We start from the raw sequence: 25528 nt of genomic DNA, 5'->3' as shown, positions 1-25528 counted from the left end.
ACTTGGAAATAGTGAAGTTCTTCTTTGTTGTTCCAGTAAAGAATTCAGCTAATAATGTTTGATCTCTATAGTTATTTAACATAGTACATGATAAGTAAATGCTTTCTTTTCGTGTTTTATTTTCTTCTTCCCCTTTGCCCTCCCTAGTTCTTAGTTCCCTTTGATAATCTCTTGGCTGCCCAGGACTCTCCACTGTGGCATCCCATTCAGGTGTGCCTCTTTTTGCCAATGTCTTCTACCCCAGACCCGTCCTTTACCTTGTCTGTCCTATATTTAAAGAAATGTACCTTGGACACCTGGCTGGCTCAGTCAGTAGAGCATGCAACTTTTTATGTCAGGGGTGTGAGTTCAGGCCCCATGTTAGGTGCAGAGCTTACTTGAAAAATTAAAAAATATATATTCTTAGTTAAAAAAAAGAAAAGGAATCTACCTTGACTGGCAGTGTTCTTTGTCAAGGTAAAGAAACATTCATTTCATTAACTTACTTACAGAGCAATAATTAATGGTTATGTATCAGTTGGCCAGTAATGGCTTATGGCTGTTACCTTTCCAGGGGATGTATTTATAATCTAATGGAGCTTCCTGGACATATAATATGCCTTAATGTAAAGAAATGATTCTTATGATGAAAATTTGAGACATTCATTCTAAGGAGCCTTGCCTGCCATAGATGGTTTTCTTTGTTTTCAGCAAGTGGGCCTTTCTGTGCCCTTAAAATCAAAGTGTGTAGCTGTCTGCTTGATGACAGAGGCAAACTAGATTTTACACTCTTTCTACATGGAGGATTTTAAATCTGCAAAGATGAGAATCATTTGCTCTTTCTTCCTTCCCATTCTCAGAATGACCGATGGATATTCAGGAAGTGATCTAACAGCTTTGGCAAAAGATGCAGCACTGGGTCCTATCCGAGGTATGTGTACAGAGCTTGAGACATTTAGACCTATTTATTAGACCACTTTCGAAGTTTAGGAAGCCCTATTGAGAGGTGTTTTTTAAGTAGTAGTAGGAAAGCATTGAAGCTGCTGGAAAACTTGATATGAAGTAGTTTCTTTTTCTTGTTTGTTCTTTTTAATTTTTTTTTAATGTTTATTCTTGAGAGAGAGAGCGAGAGAGAGGGAGACAGCACAAGGCGGGCGAGGGGCAGAGAGAGAGAGGGAGATACAGAATCCAGAGCAGGCTCTGAGCGCTGAGCTGTCAGCCCAGAGCTCAATGTAGGACTTAAACTCATGAACTGGGAGATCGTGACCCAAGCCGAAGTTAAGACACTTAACTACTGAGCCACCTTGGTGCCCCGGTATGAAGTAGTTTCTAGACTGAGTGTCCACAGACTTTTCAGTGAAGGGCCTGATAAATATTTTAGGCTTGTGGGACCACATAGGCTCTCCATTGCATATTCTTTTTGTTTTTTGTTTGTTTTTATAAAAAAACAAAAATGTGAAACCATTCTCAGCTCACAGACCATACAAAGACAGTCCATGGGTCAGTAGACCATGACCCCTATTATAAACAACAGGTTTCAGTTGTTTTTTTTTTTAATTAAAAATTTTTTTATTGAAATATAGTTAATATACAAGATTATATTCGTGTACAACATAGTGATTAGACAGCTCTGTACGTTAAGGAGTGCTCACCATGATAAATTACCATCTGTCATATGTTTCACTTCTTGATAGTAGGTAGCCAGCAGAAAACCCAAAGGAAAAGAAAACATTTTTAAGCAAGCAAAAAAAAATAAAGGGAAAATGTTCTTTTCTGGTTTTGGGCTTTTTTCAACTTGAGTAATCTGATTATCACTTGAAATTAAAGTGTGTAAGAGAAGTTTTTACTTGTATTATTATTTGTTATCTTTTGAGGAATTGCTTTGTGTTGATTCCTATTTGTTGATTCTGAAATACCATTCTGATACCACTTTAGACTAGATATTCTCAGCTGCTTTTCCACAGGCGGCATGGGCAGTGGATGGGTGATGCTCTTAACTATGCACTCAGATTGCTGGCTGTGGTAATAAAATAGAACATGGAACATGCAGCTTCTAGAACACATCTCCTGCAGTGAGACAGCGTACTGACTCGGAATTGCTGCTTTGGAGCAAAATAAGTATAACCTTGAGAATATATTTTGAGATTCTGGCAAAGCATTCTAGTCAAACTCTTACTGCCAGAGGTACAAAATCTTGTTCAAATAGTGGACTCAAAACAGTAGCTAATATAAAAACCATTTGTATTTTTTTCCAAAATGTTTTAGCTATTAATTCTGAAGCAGACAAAAGCTGTTGGCTTTAAAAAAAAATAACCTAAAGCCTTTGTAAAGAACAAGTTGAATCTTTTAAGTTCAATCTCAAATTGGTAAAATTTATGACTCCTAGGCAATATGCAAAGAAATTGAATGCCTCCCAGTTACTCCTAAGAAGGAATGTTATTCTAAGCATTTATAAATTGTGCTTAATATTTTGTGTCTTCCTTTTAATACAAATAATTTATATCAAACATGTACTTTTAGATCATTTTACTTGGTTTTGCTTTTCAGCAATTTAAACTTACAGACCTTTTTTTTAAAGTGGCTGTCTTATATTTTACAGAACTGAAACCAGAACAAGTAAAGAATATGTCTGCCAGTGAGGTATACTGTTCTATAATTTTCTTTGTTCTGGTTCTCTATATTGTAAGACTTCTCTTTTGTCTGGATTTTTGTCTGTGATTTGGTTAGAAGCTAGAAAAAGTTGTTTCATTTCAAAATCTAGAGGCATATCAAATTACAGTCTCTTACAATGTTCTTTGGTAATGGACAAAAAATATTGTACATAGTCATTAAGTCATTTTCTATCAAATCATGTTATGTAACTACTAAACAGAAGAAAATCATAGAAAACTTGAGGATTTTACTCTTTGTAACAAGTTAATCCCTTCATATTCTATTAGTTTTTCAGTGTTTGTTTTCCTCCTTATAAAAACAATACCAATGTAATGTGATTCATTACAGTTTCTTAGTGTGATAGGCCCTCTTATGAGATGCTAACGCATTTCTTTTTTTTTTTTTTTTTTAATGTTTATTTCTGAGAGAGAGAGAGACACAGAGTGCTAGTGGGGGAGGGTCAGAGAGGGAGGGAGACACAGAATCCGAAGCAGGCTCCAGACTCTGAGCTGTCAGCACAGATCCCATCATGGGGCTCGAACCCACCTGAGCCAAAGTCTGACACTTAACCAACTGACCCACCCAGGCACCCCCATACTACATTGTTTTTTATTAGTACTGGTGTTGAATTAGACTATTCCAATGGCAAGAGCCTGAAAATACATGTATTTTTAAAATACCATGAATTCGTTCTGAGGGAGTACATTTGTTCCAGTATTACAGCATAATATCTACTTGAATTTTAATCCCATACTTAAAAATATAACTTTATCCACTATTTTAAAAATATATATGAACCTTATGTAAAAATCTTTTTAATGTTTATTCATTTTTGAGAGAGAGAGAGACACAGAGTGCGAGTGGGGGAGGGTCAGAGACAGAGGGAGACACAGAATCTGAAGCAGGCTCCGGGCTCTGAGCTGTCAGCCCAGAATCCAAGGCAGGGCTCGAACCCACCAATGGTGAGATCACACCTGAGCCGAAGTTGGACACCTAACCGACTGAGCCACCCAGGCACCCCATATGAACCTTATTTTAAACTAAATGTTAGGTTGGGGCGCCTGGGTGGCGCAGTCAGTTAAGCGTCCGACTTCAGCCAGGTCACGATCTCGTGGTCCGGAGTTCGAGCCCCACGTCAGGCTCTGGGCTGATGGCTCAGAGCCTGGAGCCTGTTTCCGATTCTGTGCCTCCCTCTCTCTCTGCCCGTCCCCCGTTCATGCTCTGTCTCTCTCTGTCCCAAAAATAAATAAACGTTGAAAAAAAAATTTTAAAAAAATAAAAATAAACTAAATGTTAGGAACACTAAAATATGAAACTACTGAGTGAATTACAAGAAATAACATTACCGTACCTTTTGTGACCTTGTTATAAGTTTTGGTTCTGTATGTTTTATCCAGTTTATTTTTAATCTGATGGTTTTAGTATTAATTATTTGGTAGACTTTTAGCTGTTAGTTCCAGACTTATGAGTTAATATATATAGCATGCTTAAAGCAGACTGGCACTTACATAGTATCCTAGTATTCACAGTATCCATACGGAGACTTAGTTGTGTGTAATGTGTGGATACTATGTATCCATATGTAAGTGTCCATAGATTTAAAAATACATAAATACTTAATAATGGCATTTTGATATAGAAATTAAGGAAATCTATTTTATCAGTCACATTTATGAGATGAGAGGAAAACAAGTAATTTGGTTTTTAAAATTGTATACTAGAATTTTGTAATTTTTTAAGTTTTATTTTTTTAAAGTTTACTCATTTATTTTGAGAGAGAGGGGGCACACATGTGAGTGAACATGAGTGGGGAGGGTCAGAGAGAGAGGGGGAGAGAGAGAATCCCAACCAGGCTTTGCACTGTCAGTGTAGAGCCCCACACAGGGCTTGATTTCACAAACTGGGAGATCATGACCTGAGCCAAAATCAAGAGTCGGACACTTAACCGACTGAGCCACCCAGGTGCCCTAAGTATACTAGAATTTTATTTAGTACAACTTTAATAACTAACTGTATTGTCAGGTACTGGTTTGTATACACACATTTAGGTGAGATGAACTCCATTTGACTTTTATAGTTTATAAGAATAGAAACAAATAATAGTATTGGAATTCTGTGTTTTTAAAAGTTAATGCTAAAAATTTGGGGTTATAAATTCAGGGTATAATATACTTTGTTTTTAAAGCGCACAGTTTGTATCCATCTTAACTTTATTATTTCATTATTTTGTTAAGACATCCTTGCTGTTTATTTTTCTCTTTCTCAAATTAGCTACCATTTGCTTTTTCCTGTTGTATACATTTGTCTCTTACTAACTTCAAAATATCATATATAAATTCCATATGTATATGTACACCATACTTTACAGTTCAATTAGAATTTCGTCAAAACCTTTAAAACCTTAATTTCTATAATAAATTTTATTCAGGAATATCATAGGTAATACATTTATCATCCTTCCACACTTTGGCCTTTAGGAAGAGCCAGTGTGTGTTTTATAGCTAAATAAGAAAACATGTAGGGCTCATATAGTGATTATGTGGTAACAATATATCCTTTTACTTTTTGACTAAGATTAGGCTACAAGTTACAAATGTGGGTGATTTTCTCAATCTGTGCACATCAAGATATCAGAGCGTGCGTGAAGTATTTAGGTTGGGTCTTGTAAGAGTCATAAAAAGAATATATATAAATATCCAGTTGACATTTTGTCTCAGATTCTCCTTTAACTTCTTTTTGGGCAAAATACACATGTATATACTACTGACAATTTTTAAAAATGGGTCGTTTCGTGCCAAGCCAAAACTTTTGGGTTTTAAAAATCTCTCAGTAGATACAGATACATGTTAACTCAGCATGTTTTGGTCTACATTCTCATAGCCCATTAAAAAGGTCAGAAAATGAGACAAGAAATGTAAAAAGCAATATTTCCTTAAAGTCTCATGTGCTTCTTGTAAACCCTCTTTCCCTTTTCGATAAACATAGCATGAATTTAGCTAGTGAGTGAAACTTGAGAATTCTGAAGGGTGGGATTGTGATTCTTTTTTCTGCCTGTCTATATTTTGTCACATTTTGTATAATGAGTGTTTTCTGTTTTTATAATGGGAAGATACTATGATTTAAAATGTTAATGCCTAAGAAGCTAAACACATATGTTAGTATAGCATTTTTGTAAGATTTCTTACATAGCAAACTTGCCTACCCTATAATAGGTAAAATAAGATCATTGGCGTGATTTTCTAAGAATATATTTATATAGATTTATAACATTAATAAGCAATAGCATCATTACTTCAGTCCATCTTTGGGTTAACTACTGTGTACGTATTCATCATTTGTATCGTCATGTGTTTTTTTAAAATCTAGATGAGAAATATTCGATTATCTGACTTCACTGAATCCTTGAAAAAGATAAAACGCAGCGTGAGCCCTCAAACCTTAGAAGCATACATACGTTGGAACAAGGACTTTGGCGATACCACTGTTTAAGGAAAGACCTTCATAAGCCTGCAGAACGTTTTTGCTTTCGAAGAGAGTAACACACCATCTTCGTCGAATAGTTATCAGCTACAGAAATTCAGCCTAAGTTTACAGGACTTTTCAGAGTCTTACAATTACTTGTGCACCCCAGCAGATGAACCATACAACAAATTTAAATAAAATATACAATGCAAATGGAGTATTCTGTTGAAGGCCTTCTTGCCTATGTTGCTAGTTATCCCAATGGGCACTGTAAGTTAGAGCACAACAAAAACTGATTCTGGTCTTCTTTACCAATATAATCATAATGTAAATAATAATTTGTATATTGTGTTGCAGATGAAGGTATTCCAGAGACAGTGAATGGTAGAAGACACAAGCGCCTTTGGTTGTTTGTCTTCTGATGTCTTTTCTTAAAATAGTAATTTTTCTATTTTCCTTTCCTACTGTTGTCTTTACTACAGATTAGAATACCAAACACTCTAAGTTACTTTTTTTTTCTTCCCTCTTTACAAATCCAGTGTGCCAAATGAAACTTCTTCCTATGTAACAGTAAAAGGAAAAAGTGTTTTGAAGGTTTTGTTTTTGTTTTTTTTCCATCAATCTACAGTCAGGATACAATTGCATTTTCACCTTTCTGTTACCTTGCTGCCAATTTAGAAAGCCATTTGTTGATAGCAACAAAGCAAATCTAGTAAAATAGAAAAGGAGAAGGTTAGAAGGTTTGAGTCACTCTGTCATACAACGTGTAGATCAATCCTCGTGTGACCTGCAGTATTTTTTTCTAATATATTTGTCAGAAATCTATTGTAGACTGTTAATTTATTCCTAATGGAGTTTATTTTCTGCTAGATTTATTCTAATATTTAAGAAGGCCAATTTTAACTGCCGTAAAAGTGGTTCCTGTGTGAGAGAAGGGAAGTACTGAGAGCTAAGACGTTTCTAATTTATTGCTCATTGCTTTCTTACTGTTTACAGGATAATTATAAGCCAGTGGATCTACCATCTTTTATTCCTAATAATGATTAATCCCTTCAATGAAACTTTAAAAATTACTGAATTTTTATACATTGCGTACATTTTATAGGTTTCTTGTGCTCACTTTGTTAACTAAAAAGTTAGTCTGTTAATCTGCCTTTTGTTCCCCCAAAAATGTACAGTAATTCCGTTTCTTGTTTGTATAAGTATGCCTGGATTTTATTATAAAACTGTCATTGTAGGAAGTAGTGACTCATATCATGGCTTTTTAAATACTGTAATAAAGGCAAATGGATATTTGCCCTTAGTTTACTGGTTAAAAGTTTGTTTACAGAAATTTTCTTTGGTGCTTTTATGTAAGATGTCATGGGTGGAAAGAATAATTTTATAGTAGTAACAAAGATTTTTTCATTTAGGAGAAACACCTTTGGTTTTGAAAGAATACATTAAAAACTCGCCCTGGCTAGATAAGAATTTTATAATGAAAACATACATTCTTCTTAAATTTCCTCTTGTTCCTGTCAAGGATTTATGTAAATATAGAAGATGTATCATTTCTTAAGATAATATGCTATTTGTAGCTGTAATTTAAATGTCTCTTCTAATCATGACCTTAGAACTCCCTAGGTAACAGAAGTGAGGCTTGGGATAAATAGAAAAAAAAAACTTTTTTTAAGCCAGAACCATGCCTATTTTCAGTCATATGTTCTATCTTTTTAACGTCTCAAACATTAAAGCATCAATTATAAAATCTTGATAATAAAAGATGATGCAATATACATACGTGATGACAAGAATTGGGAATATCCAAAGTTAAGACATTTTCAATAAAGCTCATAAAATTTCACTTTGTATTTTCATTTAAATAAAGGATTAGCATTATTCATATGTGAATAACTGTTCAGTCATATTAAAGATCTGTGTGCTTCAAGCCCAGCTTTTAAAAATAATCTTTAAAATTATCATGATTCTACCTGCAATAATTTAATGTAGCCCACTATTTTTTTTTTTTCAACGTTTACTTATTTTTGGGACAGAGAGAGACAGACCATGAATGGGCGAGGGGCAGAGAGAGAGGGAGACACAGAATCGGAAACAGGCTCCAGGCTCTGAGCCATCAGCCCAGAGCCCGACGCGGGGCTCGAACTCACGAACCGCGAGATCGTGACCTGGCTGAAGTCGGACGCTTAACCGACTGCGCCACCCAGGCGCCCCTGTAGCTCACTATTTTTATTGGAATAGTTTTTATGTAACAAAGATTTCAAATATTAAAAGGTAGACAAGTTAATATTGTCATAAACACTAAGAATTATATTATTGTATGAATAACCATACAGTATAGAAATTATTTTACTTCCCTGACTAAAGTCTGAAGTTGAGCTTAGAGCTAGAGACCTACTTTCTATGACTTACTATGACCAAGTTTTATTTTAAGCGTTTTTTTTTTTTTTCATAGAAGGATCATGAAAATAAGATAATGATCTAATAGGAGGTGTAAGGGATTGGTCTGGTCATTTTCGATAAAGATAGAAGTTGTCGAGACTTTCTGAATTAATATTAGATTGTGACCTTTTGGGTTCTGCATTGAGCTCTGTGTCATATTAACGTCATGAAAGGTAATGCTTTAAAACATTCAGCTTTGGTGTGCTCAGGTTAACATGGCAGAGTTTTATAAACTACATTAAAACTTACTGATGTACAGGACTTTGAGCTAGGGGAAAAAGCAGTACTGTCTTTCCAGATAAGGGTAAAAGCTTATTCTTTTTTTATTTTTTTTAATGTTTTTATTTATTTTTGGGAGACAGAGTGCAAGTGGGAGAGGGGCAGAGAGCAAGGGAGACCCAGAATCTGAAACAGGCTCTAGGCTCTGGGCTGTCAGCACAGAGCCCAATGCAGGGCTCAAACCCACAAACTGCAAGATTATGATCTGAGCTGAGCCAAAGTCGGACGCCCAACTGACTGAGCCAGCCAGGCAACCCAGGTAAAAGCGTATTCTAAGTCAGTCTACCCACTGAGGTTATTAGATTTCTGACTGTGCTTTGTGCTTGGGAAGAAGTGGAGGAAAAGCAGCTACTAGCATTCCAATGTAAGTAAATATGAAGCAGTCTTTGTTTATAGGCTAGAATTCTTTATATTTTGTACAAAAATGAATTCTTTAAAAAAAATTTTTTTTAACGTTTATTTTTGAGACAGAGAGAGACAGAGTGTGAACAGGGGAGGGTCAGAGAGAGGGAGACACAGAATCTGATGCAGGTTCCAGGCTCTGAGCAGTCAACACAGAGCCTGACGCGGGGCTCGAACTCACGGACCGTGAGATCATGACCTCAGCCGAAGTTGGCCGCTTAACCGACTGAGCCACCCAGGTGCCCCAAAAAATGAATTCTTTTGGTAGAATGAGCCTTTTACAGGTTGGTTTTTGACCCTTAAGTCAAAGGATTTTCCTTGAAATGCTTCAAATTTTAATTTGGTCTTTTGTATTTTTCTTCAGAAAAAAAAATGAATTAGGTTCAGCTGCATAAAGTGGGATTTTATCCTAATGGAGTGGAAATAAATGATAAATTTTATTTTGCCTTTAACTTGTTTATTTGAAATGTGAGGTTTCAGAGGTTGCAGTCTAGCAGTAGCTTGTATTGGACTAACTCTTGCCAATAATTATAAACTGAATATAAAAAGCAATAATTAGAAGACTCTAGAGAGCAAGCAGAAATAGGCAGAAATTGCACAAAATCATGTACTAGAAGAGATCCACATTAACAAGCTTTTGCCCCAAGGGCAATTTCCAGTTTGTGCACTGTGCTTAGAAATAGACTTCAAGTAGAATGTAATAGTCTTTCTGGGCTGAGGGGACATTTGGGGCTTGTAGAACAGCTGGAAATTAGGAGAGAAATCTTGAAGAGAATTTCAGAACTATAAGCCCTAGAATATGCCTACAAATTTCTTTCAAATCCTTAGTGAACTCCAAAATTGTACCTGTGCAGTATAATAGTCAAACCTAGCAGAAAGCAATAGTTGAAGTCTAACGAACTGTAGAGAAGAAGTAGCTGCCAGGGGAATACAAAGTTCGAAATTTCCACTAAGAGACATTTAGTAAGTATTTTGGGTGTCCCATTGAAATCCAAAAAGGACCATAATACGGAGAAAGCACAGCATCCTACACCTAAGGGCCATACTTTTGTTAGGACTATGGGCAAAAGGATAAACTCACTGTAACAAAGTTTAAAATAAAGCTTTCACAGCATCAAGATTATCCATTGGTAATTTAACAGCTAGCCAGAAGAAAACACATTTTAGAAGAAAATGAAATCCAGAGTCCTCACAACATATCCACAAAGTCCAGTACACAATAAAAAATTAACCATACAAAGAAAAAAATCCATAATCAATATAAAATATGTAGAAGCAAATGCAGAGATGACCCACAGGTTGGAATTAACACAGTTATTTTAAAATAGTTTTAATACTTCTTAAAGAATAGGGAAAAAAGATGGATGAACAGATTAGGATTTTCAGTGGAGAAATAGAAGTTAAAAACCAAATGGAGGGGCGCCTGGGTGGCGCAGTCAGTTAAGCGTCCGACTTCAGCCAGGTCACGATCTCGCGGTCCGGGAGTTCGAGCCCCACGTCAGGCTCTGGGCTGATGGCTCGGAGCCTGGAGCCAGTTTCCGATTCTGTGTCTCCCTCTCTCTCTGCCCCTCGCCCATTCATGGTCTGTCTCTTTCTGTCCCAAAAATAAATAAACGTTGAAAAAAAAATTAAAAAAAAAACCAAATGGAAAGTCTGGTAATGAAAAGTAAAAATCTGAAATGAAATCTATAGTATCTGAAATAAATTTCACTGGATGAGCTTCAGAGTAAACTGGACACAGCAGAAGGAAGACCCCCAGAAGACAAGCCAATATAATTACAAATTCAAGCACAGAGGAAGAAAAAAAAGAAATAGCAAAGGTTTGATACCTGTGGGACAATATCAATCTTTTTGTTTTACTTTATTTTTAATTCATGTGTCATTTTTTACATATTTTTATTTAAATTCTAGTTATTTAACATATAGTGTAATATTGGTTTCAGGAGTAGGGGAAAATATCAGTCTAATTTACCCCTGGTTTGAGGACCGAAAAGTAGAGGAGAGGAAGAGAATGGGGCAAAAGAAACATTGGAAGCAGTCATACCTAAAGTTGCCCTCGATTTGTTGAAAGACATCAACTTACAGATACCAAAAGTTCAGTGAACCCCAAGAAGAATAAATACAACAAATATCTGGATACATCAGATTGCAAAAAATAAAAAAAGCAAAAATATTTTATAAGCAGCCAAGGAGAGGAAATGATATTACATTCAAACCATCATTGACCCCAGAATATAGACTAACCAAAATGATACATGGACAAGACAGGGAATGTCCTCACGGAGGCCCAGGATAGCCAAGGCACAATTTGACAAGTCACTTTTTCAACAATTGATTGCCAGTCTAATGGAACTTCCAATTGTTAGGTCTTAGAACTGGCTAGGATTGAATTGAAGGTTTAGCAGGTTTATACTCCACATCTGTTTCCTTTGGAACAGTCCCTTATACATTAAATAATATGTGAACAAAACACATGCAACGAGACTTTATAATACAGATAATAGCAAAAGAGCTGGAAGGAGAATAAGGTTAACAGCAAAAATATTTTCAAAATAAAAAGCCTGATGACATTTTATACAAAGATCTAGGTCTAATTACAAAATAGTATACCTCCAAACTAAAAGGACTAATTACTCAAATAACCCGTTTCTGTGTTTCCTACTTTGTTGAGTGTTTTTCCAAGTAGGGGTGTTGGATTTGTCAAATGCTTTTTCTGCATCTATTGAGATGATCATGTGATTATCTGTCCTTTATTATTATGGCATATCACACTGATTTTCATATGTTGAACCAACTTTTCATTCCTGTGATAATTCCCACTCATTCCTGGTATATGATTCATTTTATATGTTGGTGGATTCATTTTGCTATTTTGTTGAGGTTTTTTGCATCCATATTCACACAGAATGTTGGTCTGTAGTTTTCTTGTCTTTGTCTAGTTCTGGTATCAAGGGTAACTCTGGCTTTGTAGAAGGAACTGGAGAGTGTTCCCTCTTATTTTGGGGGAAGAGTTTGTGAATGGTTGGTGCTAATTCTTTAAATATTTGGTAGAATTCACCAGTAAAACCATCTTTGCCTGAGCTTTTCTTTGTGTAAAGTTTTTTTTCCTTAATTATAAATTCAATATTTTGTTAAATGTCTAATTGAATTTTCTATTTTTTCTTGAGTCTGTTTCATACATTTGTGTCTTTATAGAAATTAGTCCATTTCATCTAGGTTATCTAATTTGTTGGCATACAATTGTTTATAATATTCCCTTATTATCCTCTTTATTTCTGCAAAACCAATAGTAAAATGTCTTCTTTCTTTCCTAATTTGTATTAATTTGAGTCTTCTCCTTTTCTTGGTCAGTCTAGGTAAAGCTATGCCAATTTCATTGATCTTTTCAAAGAACCAATTTTTGGTTTTGTTTAGTTTTTTATTTTTCTATTCTCTACTTATGTATTTACTCTCCAAGCTTTATTAGTTACTTCCTTTTGTTTGCTTTGGTTTGCACTTACTATGATGGAAAGTTCGTTTATTGATTTGAGATCTTACCTCTTTTTAAAATATAGGCATTTATAGCTATAAATTTCCACCTACAGCTTTTGCTATATCCAGTACATTTTGTATGTTGAATTTTCATTTTCATTCAGGTCAGTGTGTTTTCAAAGTTCTCTTGAGATTTTTTCTTTGACCTACTGACTTAAAGACTATGTTTTGTAAATTTCCACAAGACGTGAAAATCCCAAATTTCCTGTAGTTTTGGATTTTTAATTTCATTCCAGTATGTCTGGAGAACATATTTTCTATTTTAATCCTTTTACATTTTTTGAAAAATGTTTTATGACCTAACATATGTACTATCCTGGAAAATGCTTCAGATGCACCTGAGAAGAATGTGTATTCTGCTGTTACTGGATGGTGTATTCTAGAGATATATTAGGTCTAATAGGTATATAGTATTGCTCAAGTCTTCTGTTTCATTGTTGATCTCCTGTATAGTTCTTTCCTATGATTTTATACCCAATTCCCTGTAGTATATCTTCTTTTTAAAAATAGCTTGAGAGATTTCTTTATGCTACATTTACACCCTGTTATACTCATCACTGAGGAATTATGTACGTTAAGGCACATGCCTATGATTGAATTTTTTAAGGCCAGTAATACAAAATTCTGGAAAAATTAAGATACAAGAGAAAGAAAAGTCAGAATACATCCTTACACAAAACAGTACAATATGTACTGTTTGATTCCAATTTTGTTTTTAAAAAGACTGTAAAGAAACTTCAAAAATCAATGATTTGCTCTGTGTAAATGAAGCAATAACGTCCTAACCTGTCTTCCTGCTTCTAATCTTGTCCAGGAGTAGTTAGTACAGAGAAACAGGTAAGGCTTAGAACTAAGTTGTATCCTACAGAATTCCAGCTTTGTTAGTAAGTGTGTGACCTTGGCACACAATTTTCCAAGCAGGGATTAAAATAGTATCTGTATCAAATGGCTGTTATGAGGATTAAATGAGCTAATACACGTTAAACGCTTAGAATGGTGCCTACCACATAAGTGCTTAGTAAATGTTTGCTCTTATCATCCACCTCCAGTCCAGTCTCCATATCACAGTGTAAAGGTCACTCCCTTGTTAAAACCCTCCACCAGCTTCCTGTTTAAGCAAAAAACAACAATCCCCTTACCCCTAAGTTAGAAATTCCTGCTTCATCTGACCCATTTACCATTTAGATCTCTTCATTTCTTCCCCTCAAGCACAAAGCTCCAGACATAATGTCTCCTTTCAGTTCTTGAAACACTCCTGCTTGTTTTTGACTTAGGCACACGGCTTCTTTATCCTGCCTTGAATAATCTTCGCAGAAAGACTTTTGTCTTTCAGAAGTCAAATTTTATTTCCTTTCTCTGACTACTATAAATGAGCTACTCAATCACACTTTGTAGCATGACTCTTAATTTCCTTGTTTCAAGCCGGCTGGACCAGGGCTGAACCCATGACCTGGAGATCAAGACCTGAGATGAGATCAAGAGTCAGATACCCAACCAATTGTAGGACTCAGGCTCTACCCCACCTCACCTCATAACTCTATTTTTACATGACACTATCAATATATTAAACATTGTTTTCTCCCTACTTGTGTCTTCTTACTAGTATATAATTTTCATAAGACTATTTCCTGATACTTATGTGCTGGATACTCAATCGTTATCAAACTATTTTATTTCCTGTATTCTATAATATTACTTCCGTAATAAAATTAATTGTATGTCAATTTAGTGTTAGGAAATAGAACACGATATTCTGTAATTAGTCTGAGTTCAAATTCAACTACTACAGAGACCCAGATGTACGCCTCTGGGCAAGCTTGTTGCTCTTCCGGCTTCCTCAAATGGGAATACTATTTATTTCACAAGGTATTGCAAAAAAATTAAATCACGTAACATAAAAATGTTCAGCACTAAGTGAAAATTTGCCAGCATTAGAAATAAAATGCCAAAGTCGCCTTGACTTTAGCTCTCTACTCCACCTAAGCCTCGGTAGGGTCGCTCTAGCCTCTACCTTCACCTCTATAGAACTCAGGGGCAACCCAGGAGGGGGCGGGAACAAGAGGTCCTTGCACGCACTTCCGCCCCCGCGTCTCCTCTCAGCCAATCGGCCTCTGATACCCCACCCCTTCCGCTCTAGGGAAAAACTAGCTCCCAGGTCGTCTTCCGGCGGGAGCTGTGCTGCTCCTTATCATGGTGAGTTGGCTGGGGGTGTGAGGGCTTCTGTCGTAGGTGATTCCTCTTATCTTTTCTCAACCTGAAGCGGCCTTGACGTGCCTCAGCTGCCCAGAGGAGGGGGTCCTCGAAGTTGTCCTCCGGCGTCCGGGGAGAAGCGGCTGACGTCCGAAGCATTCCCCCTAGAGTTTTGATCCCCCTTCGCTCCTTCACCCCGTTCCTTAGACGCTCGGGATCCCAGCCCTGCTCGAGGCCGAGTTTCCAATTCTTAGCAAGTTTGACTTTCCCCTGCCGAGATTTACTTGCTATAGAAATAAGTCTCCATTGGCGTCAGCGACTACCCCAGCAAAAGATGTGAAAACAAGTCCCCAGCCACAGCGACCCTATTTAGTGAGGCTTATATCAGTGACAACACTATTGGCCTTAATATGAATAGGGTATTGACACTGACGCCCCACTGTGCAACTTGGCTTTATGGAGTGCCTGATGCAGCTTTCAAAAGGCCAGTGACTGGAGAAAGTCCAAGTGTTGGTAAAACGTCTTTGGTGCACTTTTCCCCGGCGTTTGTAGATTCCAGTATACCTTATGGCTTGGGGGATGTGATGTTTAATCTAAAGGGGTTTTGTAAGAGAAATTAGTCTCGTTATGCCTTTAGAAATCAAGTGTATGTCTCTCCGAATTTTATCAAAAGATATATTGATTGTAACTTTAGCGTCAAAAGAGGTATGCACCATTTTATCTAAAAAATTCATGGATTTCTTACTGATAGACTACGGAGGAGAAAAGGACAACGTTTCAGTGTGCCTAAGCCATTGTTACTCTAAGTCTTTTTCCTTGCGTGGGTATGGTCGATAAAATGTTTTATTTGTGCTTTTTTTTTCTGCAAATTTTCTGTAATCCCTCTTTTACACACAGAAAGTGGGTAAAAGTTTACTTTTGGGGATCTAACCAAATAGCCTTCGAGCTCCTTTCTTCAAAATACTTACCACTGTGTAGCCAGAATTAAGTTTATAAAATTTGACCATGCTACTCCCTTGCTCACTTGGTTAAAATCCTTCCATTCACCACGCCTCATAATCCTCAAGATAAAGTCCTGTTTGCCACGGCATACCAACCTGTTGTCAAGCTTCTTTATAGCCTCTTTTTGCATATACTTATATTCATTTTCCGGTCACAGTGAACAGCTTGCAGATCATGCTCTAAGGATTAGGCCTTTGCACCTAACTTGTGCATGCTCTTCTGCGGAAATCATTGATCTCTCACTACTCATTGTTATCAGTGTAATCCTTACATGTCCCTTAGTCTCTCATGAGCCTTTCTGCCCTGTCTCCAGATTCTGTTAGGCACCTCCTTCATGGTCCCATGATAACTTGGTGCTAATTACCAATAACATCTGGCCCTTAACAGACTGTTAAAATTGTGTATTCAGGTGTCTTTCTCACTTCCTAGACTGTAAGCTCTTTGAGAGCAGGACCTCTGTATTCACTCTGGTATTCCCAGAGCCTTGTAACAGTGCCTGGCCCAGAAGAGGTTTTTCAATATAAACCTGTTTTATAAAACACCAAATAAATATCTATGGCACTAAATTTTTATGCTTGAAACATTAGTAATACAGGAAAATAGTAGCATTTAAGGTATTATATGCAAAGCACAGTGCTAGCTTAGAAAATGTAAAGGAAATAATAGCCCTTGTCATTAGTGAAGTTACCAAAAAATTAACTTCAGTGCAAGATGACAAGATGAAAGCTATCCTCTGGTTCATTACAAAGCAAGTGGCATAAAAAACAGTATCGTTTGGAATAATGTAGGAAGGCTTCATATAGAAAGTCACCCATGAAACAGTGCTTTGTGCCTTACTCCATCACTCTGAATCTACTTTTCATTACTCTCATTTGAACGAGGAAACAGAGGTCAAGTAACTTGCCAGGTATTACAGGGCTGTTAGAGCTTGGGTTAGACAAGTCTGGCTTTTTCATTCTAGAGTGTTAACCGTCATGAGACAGGGGTACACCAGTTTAGTTTGAGTTGATTTCCTACCTGAAGCAAGAGGTAAAGCTGGAAAGAAACTGAGGCTAGGTCATGGAAAGCATTGAATTTCAGATTGTAAAATTAGGAGTTTATCTTGACAGCAGTGGACAGCCAATGTAATTTTGGAAAAAGTGACATGAATTTAGGATTTTCGTGGGTTCTTACCTCTTTTAGCTAATATCAGAATGGCGTCAGAAATGGCCCTCTGCCTTTTTTTTTTTTAATTTTTTTTCAATGTTTATTTATTTTTGGGACAGAGAGAGACAGAGCATGGACGGGGGAGGGGCAGAGAGAGAGGGAGACACAGAATCGGAAGCAGGCTCCAGGGTCTGAGCCATCAGCCCAGAGCCCGACGCGGGGCTCGAACTCCCGGATCGCAAGATCGTGACCTGGCTGAAGTCGGACGCTTAACCGACTGCGCCACCCAGGCGCCCCAGCCCTCTGCCTTTTAAAAACCATATTGTCTCAACCTAAAACTTAAGTTAAAGTAACTTAAATAATTTAAAGTGGGATGAAGGTAGAAGATAACAGTATTAAGCAGAATTTATTTTTGGGACAAAATAACTGACATATAACTCATTAAGAATAGGGTATATTCATTAAGATTAACATTCATTAGCATTTCAAATGAAAGTAGCATATTGTTCCTTTTCACCTGAAGTAGCTTAGCAAAGCCTTAGAGTTACACACACACTGGTCTTTATTCAGATAGCAAAATCAGTAACACTTTGTTCTAATGCTTTATTTTTATATTTTAAAGTCTGTTTCACTTAAAAATTTTTTTATTACGGAAATTTTCAAACATAGGAAAGTAGAGTATAATGGGCCCCCGTGTAGCCATCACTTGGCCTCAACGATTATCAACATTCTGTTTTTTTATGCCAGATTTCTAGTGGTTCAACCTTATTTTTTGCCTCTACTGAGTCTCAACCTAATGTAACTAATGACATGTCTGAGTTTTGAAGGATGGGATATATCTTTTTTTTATATAACTACTGAGATGTTCCCAGATGCTAACTGTGGGAAAATCATACCTGTGCTTGAGTTGAATCTGAGTTTTCCTCACTTTAAATCTGTTAACATTCAGTTCCACTGCTTTCTGTGGAGTTTAAGTGTTTAAGTCAAAGCAGCCAGTGGTAATGAGGTAGAAATGTAGTATGGTTGTTAATGGTGATCATGGCCTTACCATCTAGGAAAGCATTTTGCTAAAATTAAAATCCAAATAAATATTTAAGTATATGGCACTTAGCAATCAAATTATTGTACATGACCCACTGAAAATTGTGAAAGACTTTTTTTTTTATCCCTAGAAACAGTACTTTGCTTTTGGAATAATAATTAAAAATTATTTTTTCCACAGTTTGTCTTTCCTCCCAGAGTTGTCTTTGTTTTTATTTTTCATAGAGTATTATATTCCCAAGATAGTGATGAAATTATACATCCATAAATTTCTTCAAGTACGCGATAGTTTTGTGTTTTAACTTTAACAGAATAAAAAATCAAAGTAAGAAATATAGTAAGGATCCAACTTAATTTTTCCAAGAAACCATGTATTGAGTAGCTTATATTTTCTCCTGCTGATGTTGGATACTGCTTTAATCCTAAAACAATTTCCCATATGTGCTTAAACTCTCCTTTATGCTAAGGTTTCCTATACTTGAGTGACAAATTTTAGTCTCCAGTTAACATTTCTCCTCTTGGTAACCCCACCATCATGCCTTTTCTCTACTGGACCCATACTGTGAACTAACAAGGACTACAGAGGCTAGCCAGGATGCTAGATACTTTGCCTAAGACAGAACCTCTTGATTAGGTAAATGTAATATTTTATTTCCAGCAGAGCTGTTTGGCAAATGGTTTGCTTTTCTGGTTCAAAATTACCTAATCCACTTAAAAATAAAAGAGTATAGTCTGGTACTAAAATGCCTGGGTTTGAATTCCTGCTCAGTCAGTTGTTAGCAATGTCCCCTTGGACAATTTACTAAAAATTGTTTCCAGCTCATAGATTATTGTGAGAGTTAAATAGATACTTATAAAGTGGTTAGAATAATTGCCACATACTGAGTGTTCAGTAAATGTTGTTACTATTATATTGCATCACAGGATATGAAAAAGATTACATGCTTAAATGCTGATTTGTTTATTTTTGTTTATTTTAAAGGGGACAATTCATCTCTTTAGAAAACCACAGAGATCTTTTTTTGGCAAGTTACTACAGGAATTTAGACTTGTAGCAGCTGACCGAAGGGTAAGTTATTTATTAACTCTATTTTTAATCATTGCACAGACAACATAATGACATTGAAAAAGATCATTTTTAAGGTACAAAGAAATTACTCTTGATCCCACCACACTGGTTTTGTTTTTAAGTAAACTCTACACCCAATGTGGGATTTGAACTCAACAACCCTGAGATCAAGAGTCACATGCTCTACTGACTGAGTCAGCCAGGCGCCCCACCACACTGTTTTCATTTTTTTATGTTGGGTAAGCAATTTTTTTTTAAAGTAATCTCTGTGCCCAGTGTGGGGCTCTAACGCACAACCCCAAGATCAAGAGTTGCGTGCTCTACCAACTGAGTGAGCCAGGCACCCCTGAATAAGCACATTTTTAATGTAAAAGTGTAGTATTTTCATACACAGTTGTTTGCTTGGGAGGAAGCTAGGCTTCAGTTAAGGTTCTTATTCTAATTCTAATGAGTGTTAAAGATAAATTATTTTGTGATTGCCTTTTATTTATTTTTTTCAGCATCTCAACTTTATTTTTTACCTTTTTTTTTTTTTTTTTTTTTTTTTTTTTTTTACAAATCTAATAGGTGTAGTTTGAAGCCATGTTTACTTATTTTTATTGTATGGAAAGAAAAATAATTTATGCTTTGATACTGTAAGTAAAAAGATAATTGGTTTGATCTCAGGGTTGTGAATTCAAGCCCCATATTGGTCACCAATATAGACCTAGTTTTGTTTTCATTGTTCTCGTTATTGTGTAAATTATACTATAAGCTCCCTGAAGACAGTGACTGTATCTTATTTTGTCCACTTTTTAATAAAAGTACAAAATAAGCAATAAATATGTGAAGAATTTCAAATACACCTAGCTTCACTGGAACATAAGTAAACCAGTGATATTGGCCATGTATTGTGATACTCGACTAGAGACTCTGTTCTTTGTTTGTTATCGCTGTATCTTCTGTTTGCTAAAACCTTGGAATATAGGCAGAACTCAATAATTCTAATATTTGCAAATAGTATACTGCTGTGGTTGTTAAACTTAAAGAGCCAAAGGTAGGAAATTCATCTGCTACTTGTGTGTCTAGTCCATTTAGGATGATCTTTTGAAAACAGTTAAGTAGAACTTTATAATGTTCTATGGAAAGCAACCACATTACAGAAGTAAACAGGAAACTCCTGAACCATACACAGTACACCACAGAATTGGTAGTAGGAACACCTACATGGTGCAGATAACTCTATCATAACTTAAATCTTACAAGATGTACCCTAACTCGTCTCTTTTTACTACTACTCCTATCTTAGTTCTTGGTAATTTCTTATAAGGAAGATCCTTACCTCTTGGTTCCTTACTTCCTTACCACAAATTATCTTGTCATACATCCCTTCCAACTATTCACTTCTGTGATCATGCTACAGACATTATCATTTATAATAGCTAAAACTGCCTGTTGTCTCATTTTCAAGCATTTTACTCATAGTTACCATCTGTCTTTCCAGTTCACTCCTTGTATTACCCCAATTCCAGTAATTCTTCAGTCTTACTAGGATCTCTAATCCATTGACTGCCATCCTTTCACTATTTTTACTTCTCTTATCCTCATTTGCTTACTTATCCAGTTTAGATTCTTTGGTTCATCATTACCAATTTCATGCATATGTCTTAAACTCCTTTGTGCCCTCCTTCCAGCTGTCTCTCATCCTCTGATACTTTCTGCAAATCCTTAACATCATTAAGTTTACTTTCCTCCTACTCTGTGGCTGCACCCAATTGAATGTTGCCTAAGAGAAACATGGTGACTGGTCTGATTTTAAATTCATGGTCAAGTATGCCATTAGAGCTGCCCATTCTATATTTTTTAGCTCATTCACTTTTCCATTTTTCTAGATGGTATTTCAACCCATTTTCTTTCACTTCTGTCCTCAAACTGCCAAAACCTTATTCATCCTCACTCTGACCTATTGGTCTTGCTTCCTGTTTCACTAAAGGAAAAGAAGTAATCAGAAAATGCTTCCACATCCTGTCATCCACCAACACTATCTTTGCGCCTGTCTCTATAAACGAACTCTGTTCTTTGTAAGGCCAGTGCCTCTACTTGTTGCTTACTCAAAGACAACTTTCCTACGATTGTTCCTTCTGTCTCTTGCATCATTGTTCCTTCTTGCATCATTATTACATGCCATGTCTTCCACTGTCAGCTACTCCCTCATTTCTCTGCTTCCTTTTATAGAACAACTACTTAAAAGAATTGTCTTTACTCTGTTGACTTTCTCTTCTCCCTGGCTCTACTTCCCACCAATCCACTGTAACAGCTTTAACAAATAACCTCTGTGTTGCCAAAATCAATGTTCATTCTCATTTCCCATGTTACTTAACCTTCAATAGCATTTGACAAAAATTGGTCACTTCCTTAAAGCACTTTTTTCATTTGGACTGAAACATCACTCTTGGTTTTCCTTCTACTTACTTGGCTGTTGTTCATCACTTTCCTGTCATCTTTCTGATCTTTAAGTTTTAGAGCATCCCACCTCTTAGAGCTTTAGCCTCTGTTGCTTATGTTTGTTACATCTAGGTGACACTGACTTCATATGCTGATGACCCCATATATATATCTCAATCTCTAACTTCTCCCCTACTTCTAGATTCCTATGTATAATGGCCCTTTCAGCATTTCTACTTGGATATCTAACAGGCATCTCAAATTTAATATGGTCAAACCTGAACTTTGATTTTCTGTCCCTTCCTCACTAAATGGCCACTCTTTTCTTGCGGTGCACAGGCCAGAAACCCTGGAGTTGTTCTTACCTCTCTTTCTCTCGTTCCTCATCCATTTTATAAGTAAATCTTGCTAGCTCCATCTTTAATATAGTACTCAGAATCTGACTCTTTTAGCACTTTCTTACCAACTTCAAAGCCACCATTTCTCACATGGATTATTGCAGTCATGTTCCAAATGGTCTTCCCACTTCTCTCTTTGCCCTTATGCAGTACATTCAAAATAGAGAAGCTAGATGATCTTTTATGAAAGCTAAGTCACTTTCCATCTCATATGAAATAAACCCCAGGTCTTTTGCTAGCATACAAGATGCTACTCGATGGAGCCCCAGATTCCCTCTCACCTCTCTTGCCTAGCCATCCTAGGCCAGGTACTCTTCTATCTTAGGGCATTTGCACCGTGGTACCCATTTTATTTCCCAGATATCTGCATGCTTAGCACCTTTGCCTCTGTAAAATCTCAGGTCACATGTTGCCTCACCAAAGGGGTCTTTTCTGACTACCCTGTCTACTGTCTAGTAGAGCAACCTTTCCATGACACCCATTACTGAGTTCTTACACACTTTATTTTTCCTTTGTAGCGCTTACCACCACCTGATGTTATATATTTGTTGTCTGTCATCCCAGCTAGATTATAAGGTCCATATTTTGTTCATTGCTGTATCTCCAGTGCCTAGAAAAGTGTCTGTTACAAAATAGGTACTCAAATATTTGTTGATGAATAGCTTGATTCATCAGTAGAGCTTCAGAGAAGGTCATTTTCAAATTACATGCTTTTATCCTCTTTTTCTGACTATTCTTCAATCCCTGTCCTGACTAGAGCTCATGTCCAGTCATTTCATTAATGTCCTCACTTTTAGAGTCCCTTGTCCCATTAACCTATCCTATCAGCTCTCAGTCTCTGACATCCCTACCTCACCTGCTTCTCTGGTTTTGCTCCTAGGGGTAGGGGAACCTGCAGAATGCTGTCTATCATAAATTCATGCTGGTAATTCTTTTCTCTCTTTTGACAATTCAGTAGTATTCTCACTATAATAGCAATTCTGCAAACTCTCCTCTTGATTTAAGTCCTACTTTACCATATCCCTTAATTTTCGAAAAACACGTTCTTTTCTGGAGATTTATAAGGTATTAGCTCTGTGCGATTTCGCTGTCACTTTCTGCCTCACAGTTTCTGTCCCTTCAGTCACCTTCTTATCCTTCTCACCTTTCTGAAAAGAGTTGTTCTTCATTCTAAACCTGCATTTTCCATCTGTGTTCTAAAGCCATCCTATCCCACACTTGACTTTTGCAATTATATCTGTTTAATCTTAATGCCTACATATAATTCCCTTTTCGCTAATTTCTTTCACTTCTACATTCACACAATTATAGATCTCCCTTCTTTGTACGGAGTAGAGTGGAACAAGAATTAAAAAAAACAAACGCTTGATCTCTTGTTTTTAGAATTCCCTTTCTCCTTCTGATGAAATCTTCTGATGAAATCCTAGCTACTCTCAGGGTGTATCTCAGGTCTGTGAACTTCTAAACCATGGTAGTCTTTCCCTCTTTTGTAGTCCTATTTCATATGACTTATTTGGTGAATAAGTAAGTGCTGCCCTTTTTCAGGGGAGGGAAGGAATAACTTTATTTTGATATAATTTCAAGTTTACAGAAAAGTCACAAGATTAGTGTGAGGAACTCCCTTAAGCCCTTTACTCAGGTTCGCCATTTGCTTTATATTTTGCCCCATTTGTTATCATTGTCTCTATGTACATATTTATAGAGACAAAATGGTGTTAAAGTAAATGCCTATTTTTCTCAACTGTTTGAGAGTTGTTTTTTTTTTTTTTTTTTTTAATTTTTTTTTTTTCAATGTTTATTTATTTTTGGGACAGAGAGAGACAGAGCACGAATGGGGGAGGGGCAGAGAGAGAGGGAGACACAGAATCGGAAACAGGCTCCAGGCTCTGAGCCATCAGCCCAGAGCCCGACGCGGGGCTCGAACTCAAGGACCGCGAGATCGTGACCTGGCTGAAGTCGGACGCTTAACCGACTGCGCCACCCAGGCGCCCCCTGTTTGAGAGTTTTTATGGCAGGATTTTTTTTTCTCTTGAAGAATTCCCCTTCTATTGTTTTAGATTTACATATATTATAATAATAAATTGGTTGATGATAATTTTGGTAGATATAGAAAATGGGACACTGACTTTTTGAAGGAAGTTGGGTTTATTCCTTTGTGGAGTATGAATTGCAGCAACTTGAATAAACCCAGTGAAGTTTATTAGCACTATGCAAATAAGAGTGATTTTCTTTTTCACAGTCCTGGAAGATACTGCTCTTTGGTGTAATAAATTTAACATGTACTGGCTTCCTGCTTATGTGGTGCAGTTCTACGAACAGTATAGGTATGTCACCATTCTTATTTTTGTGCAATTAATTATTAGTTTCACATTTATTGTTCTGATCTTAAAAAAAGGTATGTCTTTCTTTACATGGGGTATATTATTCTGAAATATAACTCAAAAGATTTAATTGTGAGAATCTATTTGAAAAGTATCTTGTAAATGGTACAGTATGGTTTAATTATTAGGTATTATCATTTTTTTTAATGTTTGTTTATTTTTGAGAGAGACAGAGCGTGAGTGGGGAGGGGCAGAGAGAGAGAGAGAGGGAGACACAGAATCTGAAATAGACTCCAGTCTTCTCTGAGCTATCAGCACAGAGCTCAACACAGCTCAAACTTAGGAATGGCGAGATCATGACCTAGGCCGAATCGGACATTTAAGTGAGTGAACCAGCCAGGTGCCCCTAGGCGTTCTCATTTTAAATCACCTATTTTTTTTTAAGTTTTAAATCCTTAAAAAAAATTTTTTTTTGTTGTTTATTTATTTTTGAGAGAAACAGAATATGGGTGAGGGAGGGGCAGAGAGAGAGGGAGACAGGCTCCAGGCTCCGAGCTGTCAGCACAGAGCCCAAAGCGGGGCTCGAACTAATGAACCCTGAAATCATGACTTGAGCCAAAATCAGATGCTTAACTAACTAAGCCACCCAGGTACCCCTGTAAGTTTTAAATCTATTTGAAAAACTTAGATTCCTATTTAACGTGATAGACTATCCCTTCAGTTTATACGGTTTCTCCGTAAGATTTTGACATTTATGTTTATTGGATTTTCCTTGTAAAGGGAAATCTGTAATATTTTGTTTCTTGACCTCGTATATTTTTTTAAATTTTTTTTTTAATGTTTATTTCTGAGACAGAGAGGGACAGAGCATGAGTGGGGGAGGGGCAGAGAGAGAGGAAGACACAGAATCAGAAGCAGGCTCCAGGCTCTGAGCTATCAGCACAGACCCCAACGTGGGGGTCGAACTCACGAACCACGAGATCATGACCCGAGCCGAAGTCGGACACTCAACCGACTGAGCCACCCAGGCGCCCCTTGACCTCGTATATTTTTATGTATCCTTATTTTCATCCTGCTATTTAAAGAATATATTTAAAATAGTATTCAGATGACAGAAAACGGCAAAAAACCAAAAACGATTACAGCACTTTTGGGTATATGCTGCTTCATTTTTCCTGATGGAGAAATCAGGT

General features: G+C 36.6%; 2 protein-coding genes across 6 annotated transcripts in view; both read left to right on the top strand.

Moving 5' to 3' along the window:
• The window catches only part of SPAST (spastin), a 52062-nt gene extending 44651 nt beyond the window's left edge, over nt 1-7411 (top strand). For all 4 annotated transcript variants that reach the window (XM_043604193.1, XM_043604192.1, XM_043604195.1 and 1 more), the window contains 3 exons: nt 840-910; nt 2579-2619; nt 5998-7411. In XM_043604193.1, coding sequence (XP_043460128.1) covers nt 840-910; nt 2579-2619; nt 5998-6120 — 235 coding nt within the window. In that variant the 3' untranslated portion in view covers nt 6121-7411. The remainder of the gene's footprint in view (nt 1-839; nt 911-2578; nt 2620-5997) is intronic.
• Nucleotides 7412-14829: 7418 nt separating this feature from the next.
• The window catches only part of SLC30A6 (solute carrier family 30 member 6), a 45887-nt gene continuing 35188 nt past the window's right edge, over nt 14830-25528 (top strand). For both annotated transcript variants that reach the window (XM_043604188.1, XM_043604189.1), the window contains exons 1-3: nt 14830-14937; nt 19106-19192; nt 24254-24338. In XM_043604188.1, the coding sequence (XP_043460123.1) occupies nt 14935-14937; nt 19106-19192; nt 24254-24338 (175 nt within the window). In that variant the 5' untranslated portion in view covers nt 14830-14934. The remainder of the gene's footprint in view (nt 14938-19105; nt 19193-24253; nt 24339-25528) is intronic.

Source organism: Prionailurus bengalensis, chromosome A3 (assembly GCF_016509475.1).
Source record: "Prionailurus bengalensis isolate Pbe53 chromosome A3, Fcat_Pben_1.1_paternal_pri, whole genome shotgun sequence".
In the NCBI taxonomy this organism is placed as follows: Eukaryota; Metazoa; Chordata; class Mammalia; order Carnivora; family Felidae; genus Prionailurus; species Prionailurus bengalensis.
The sequence above is the reverse complement of the archived record's forward strand: the minus strand, read 5'-3'. Positions and strand labels throughout refer to the sequence as shown.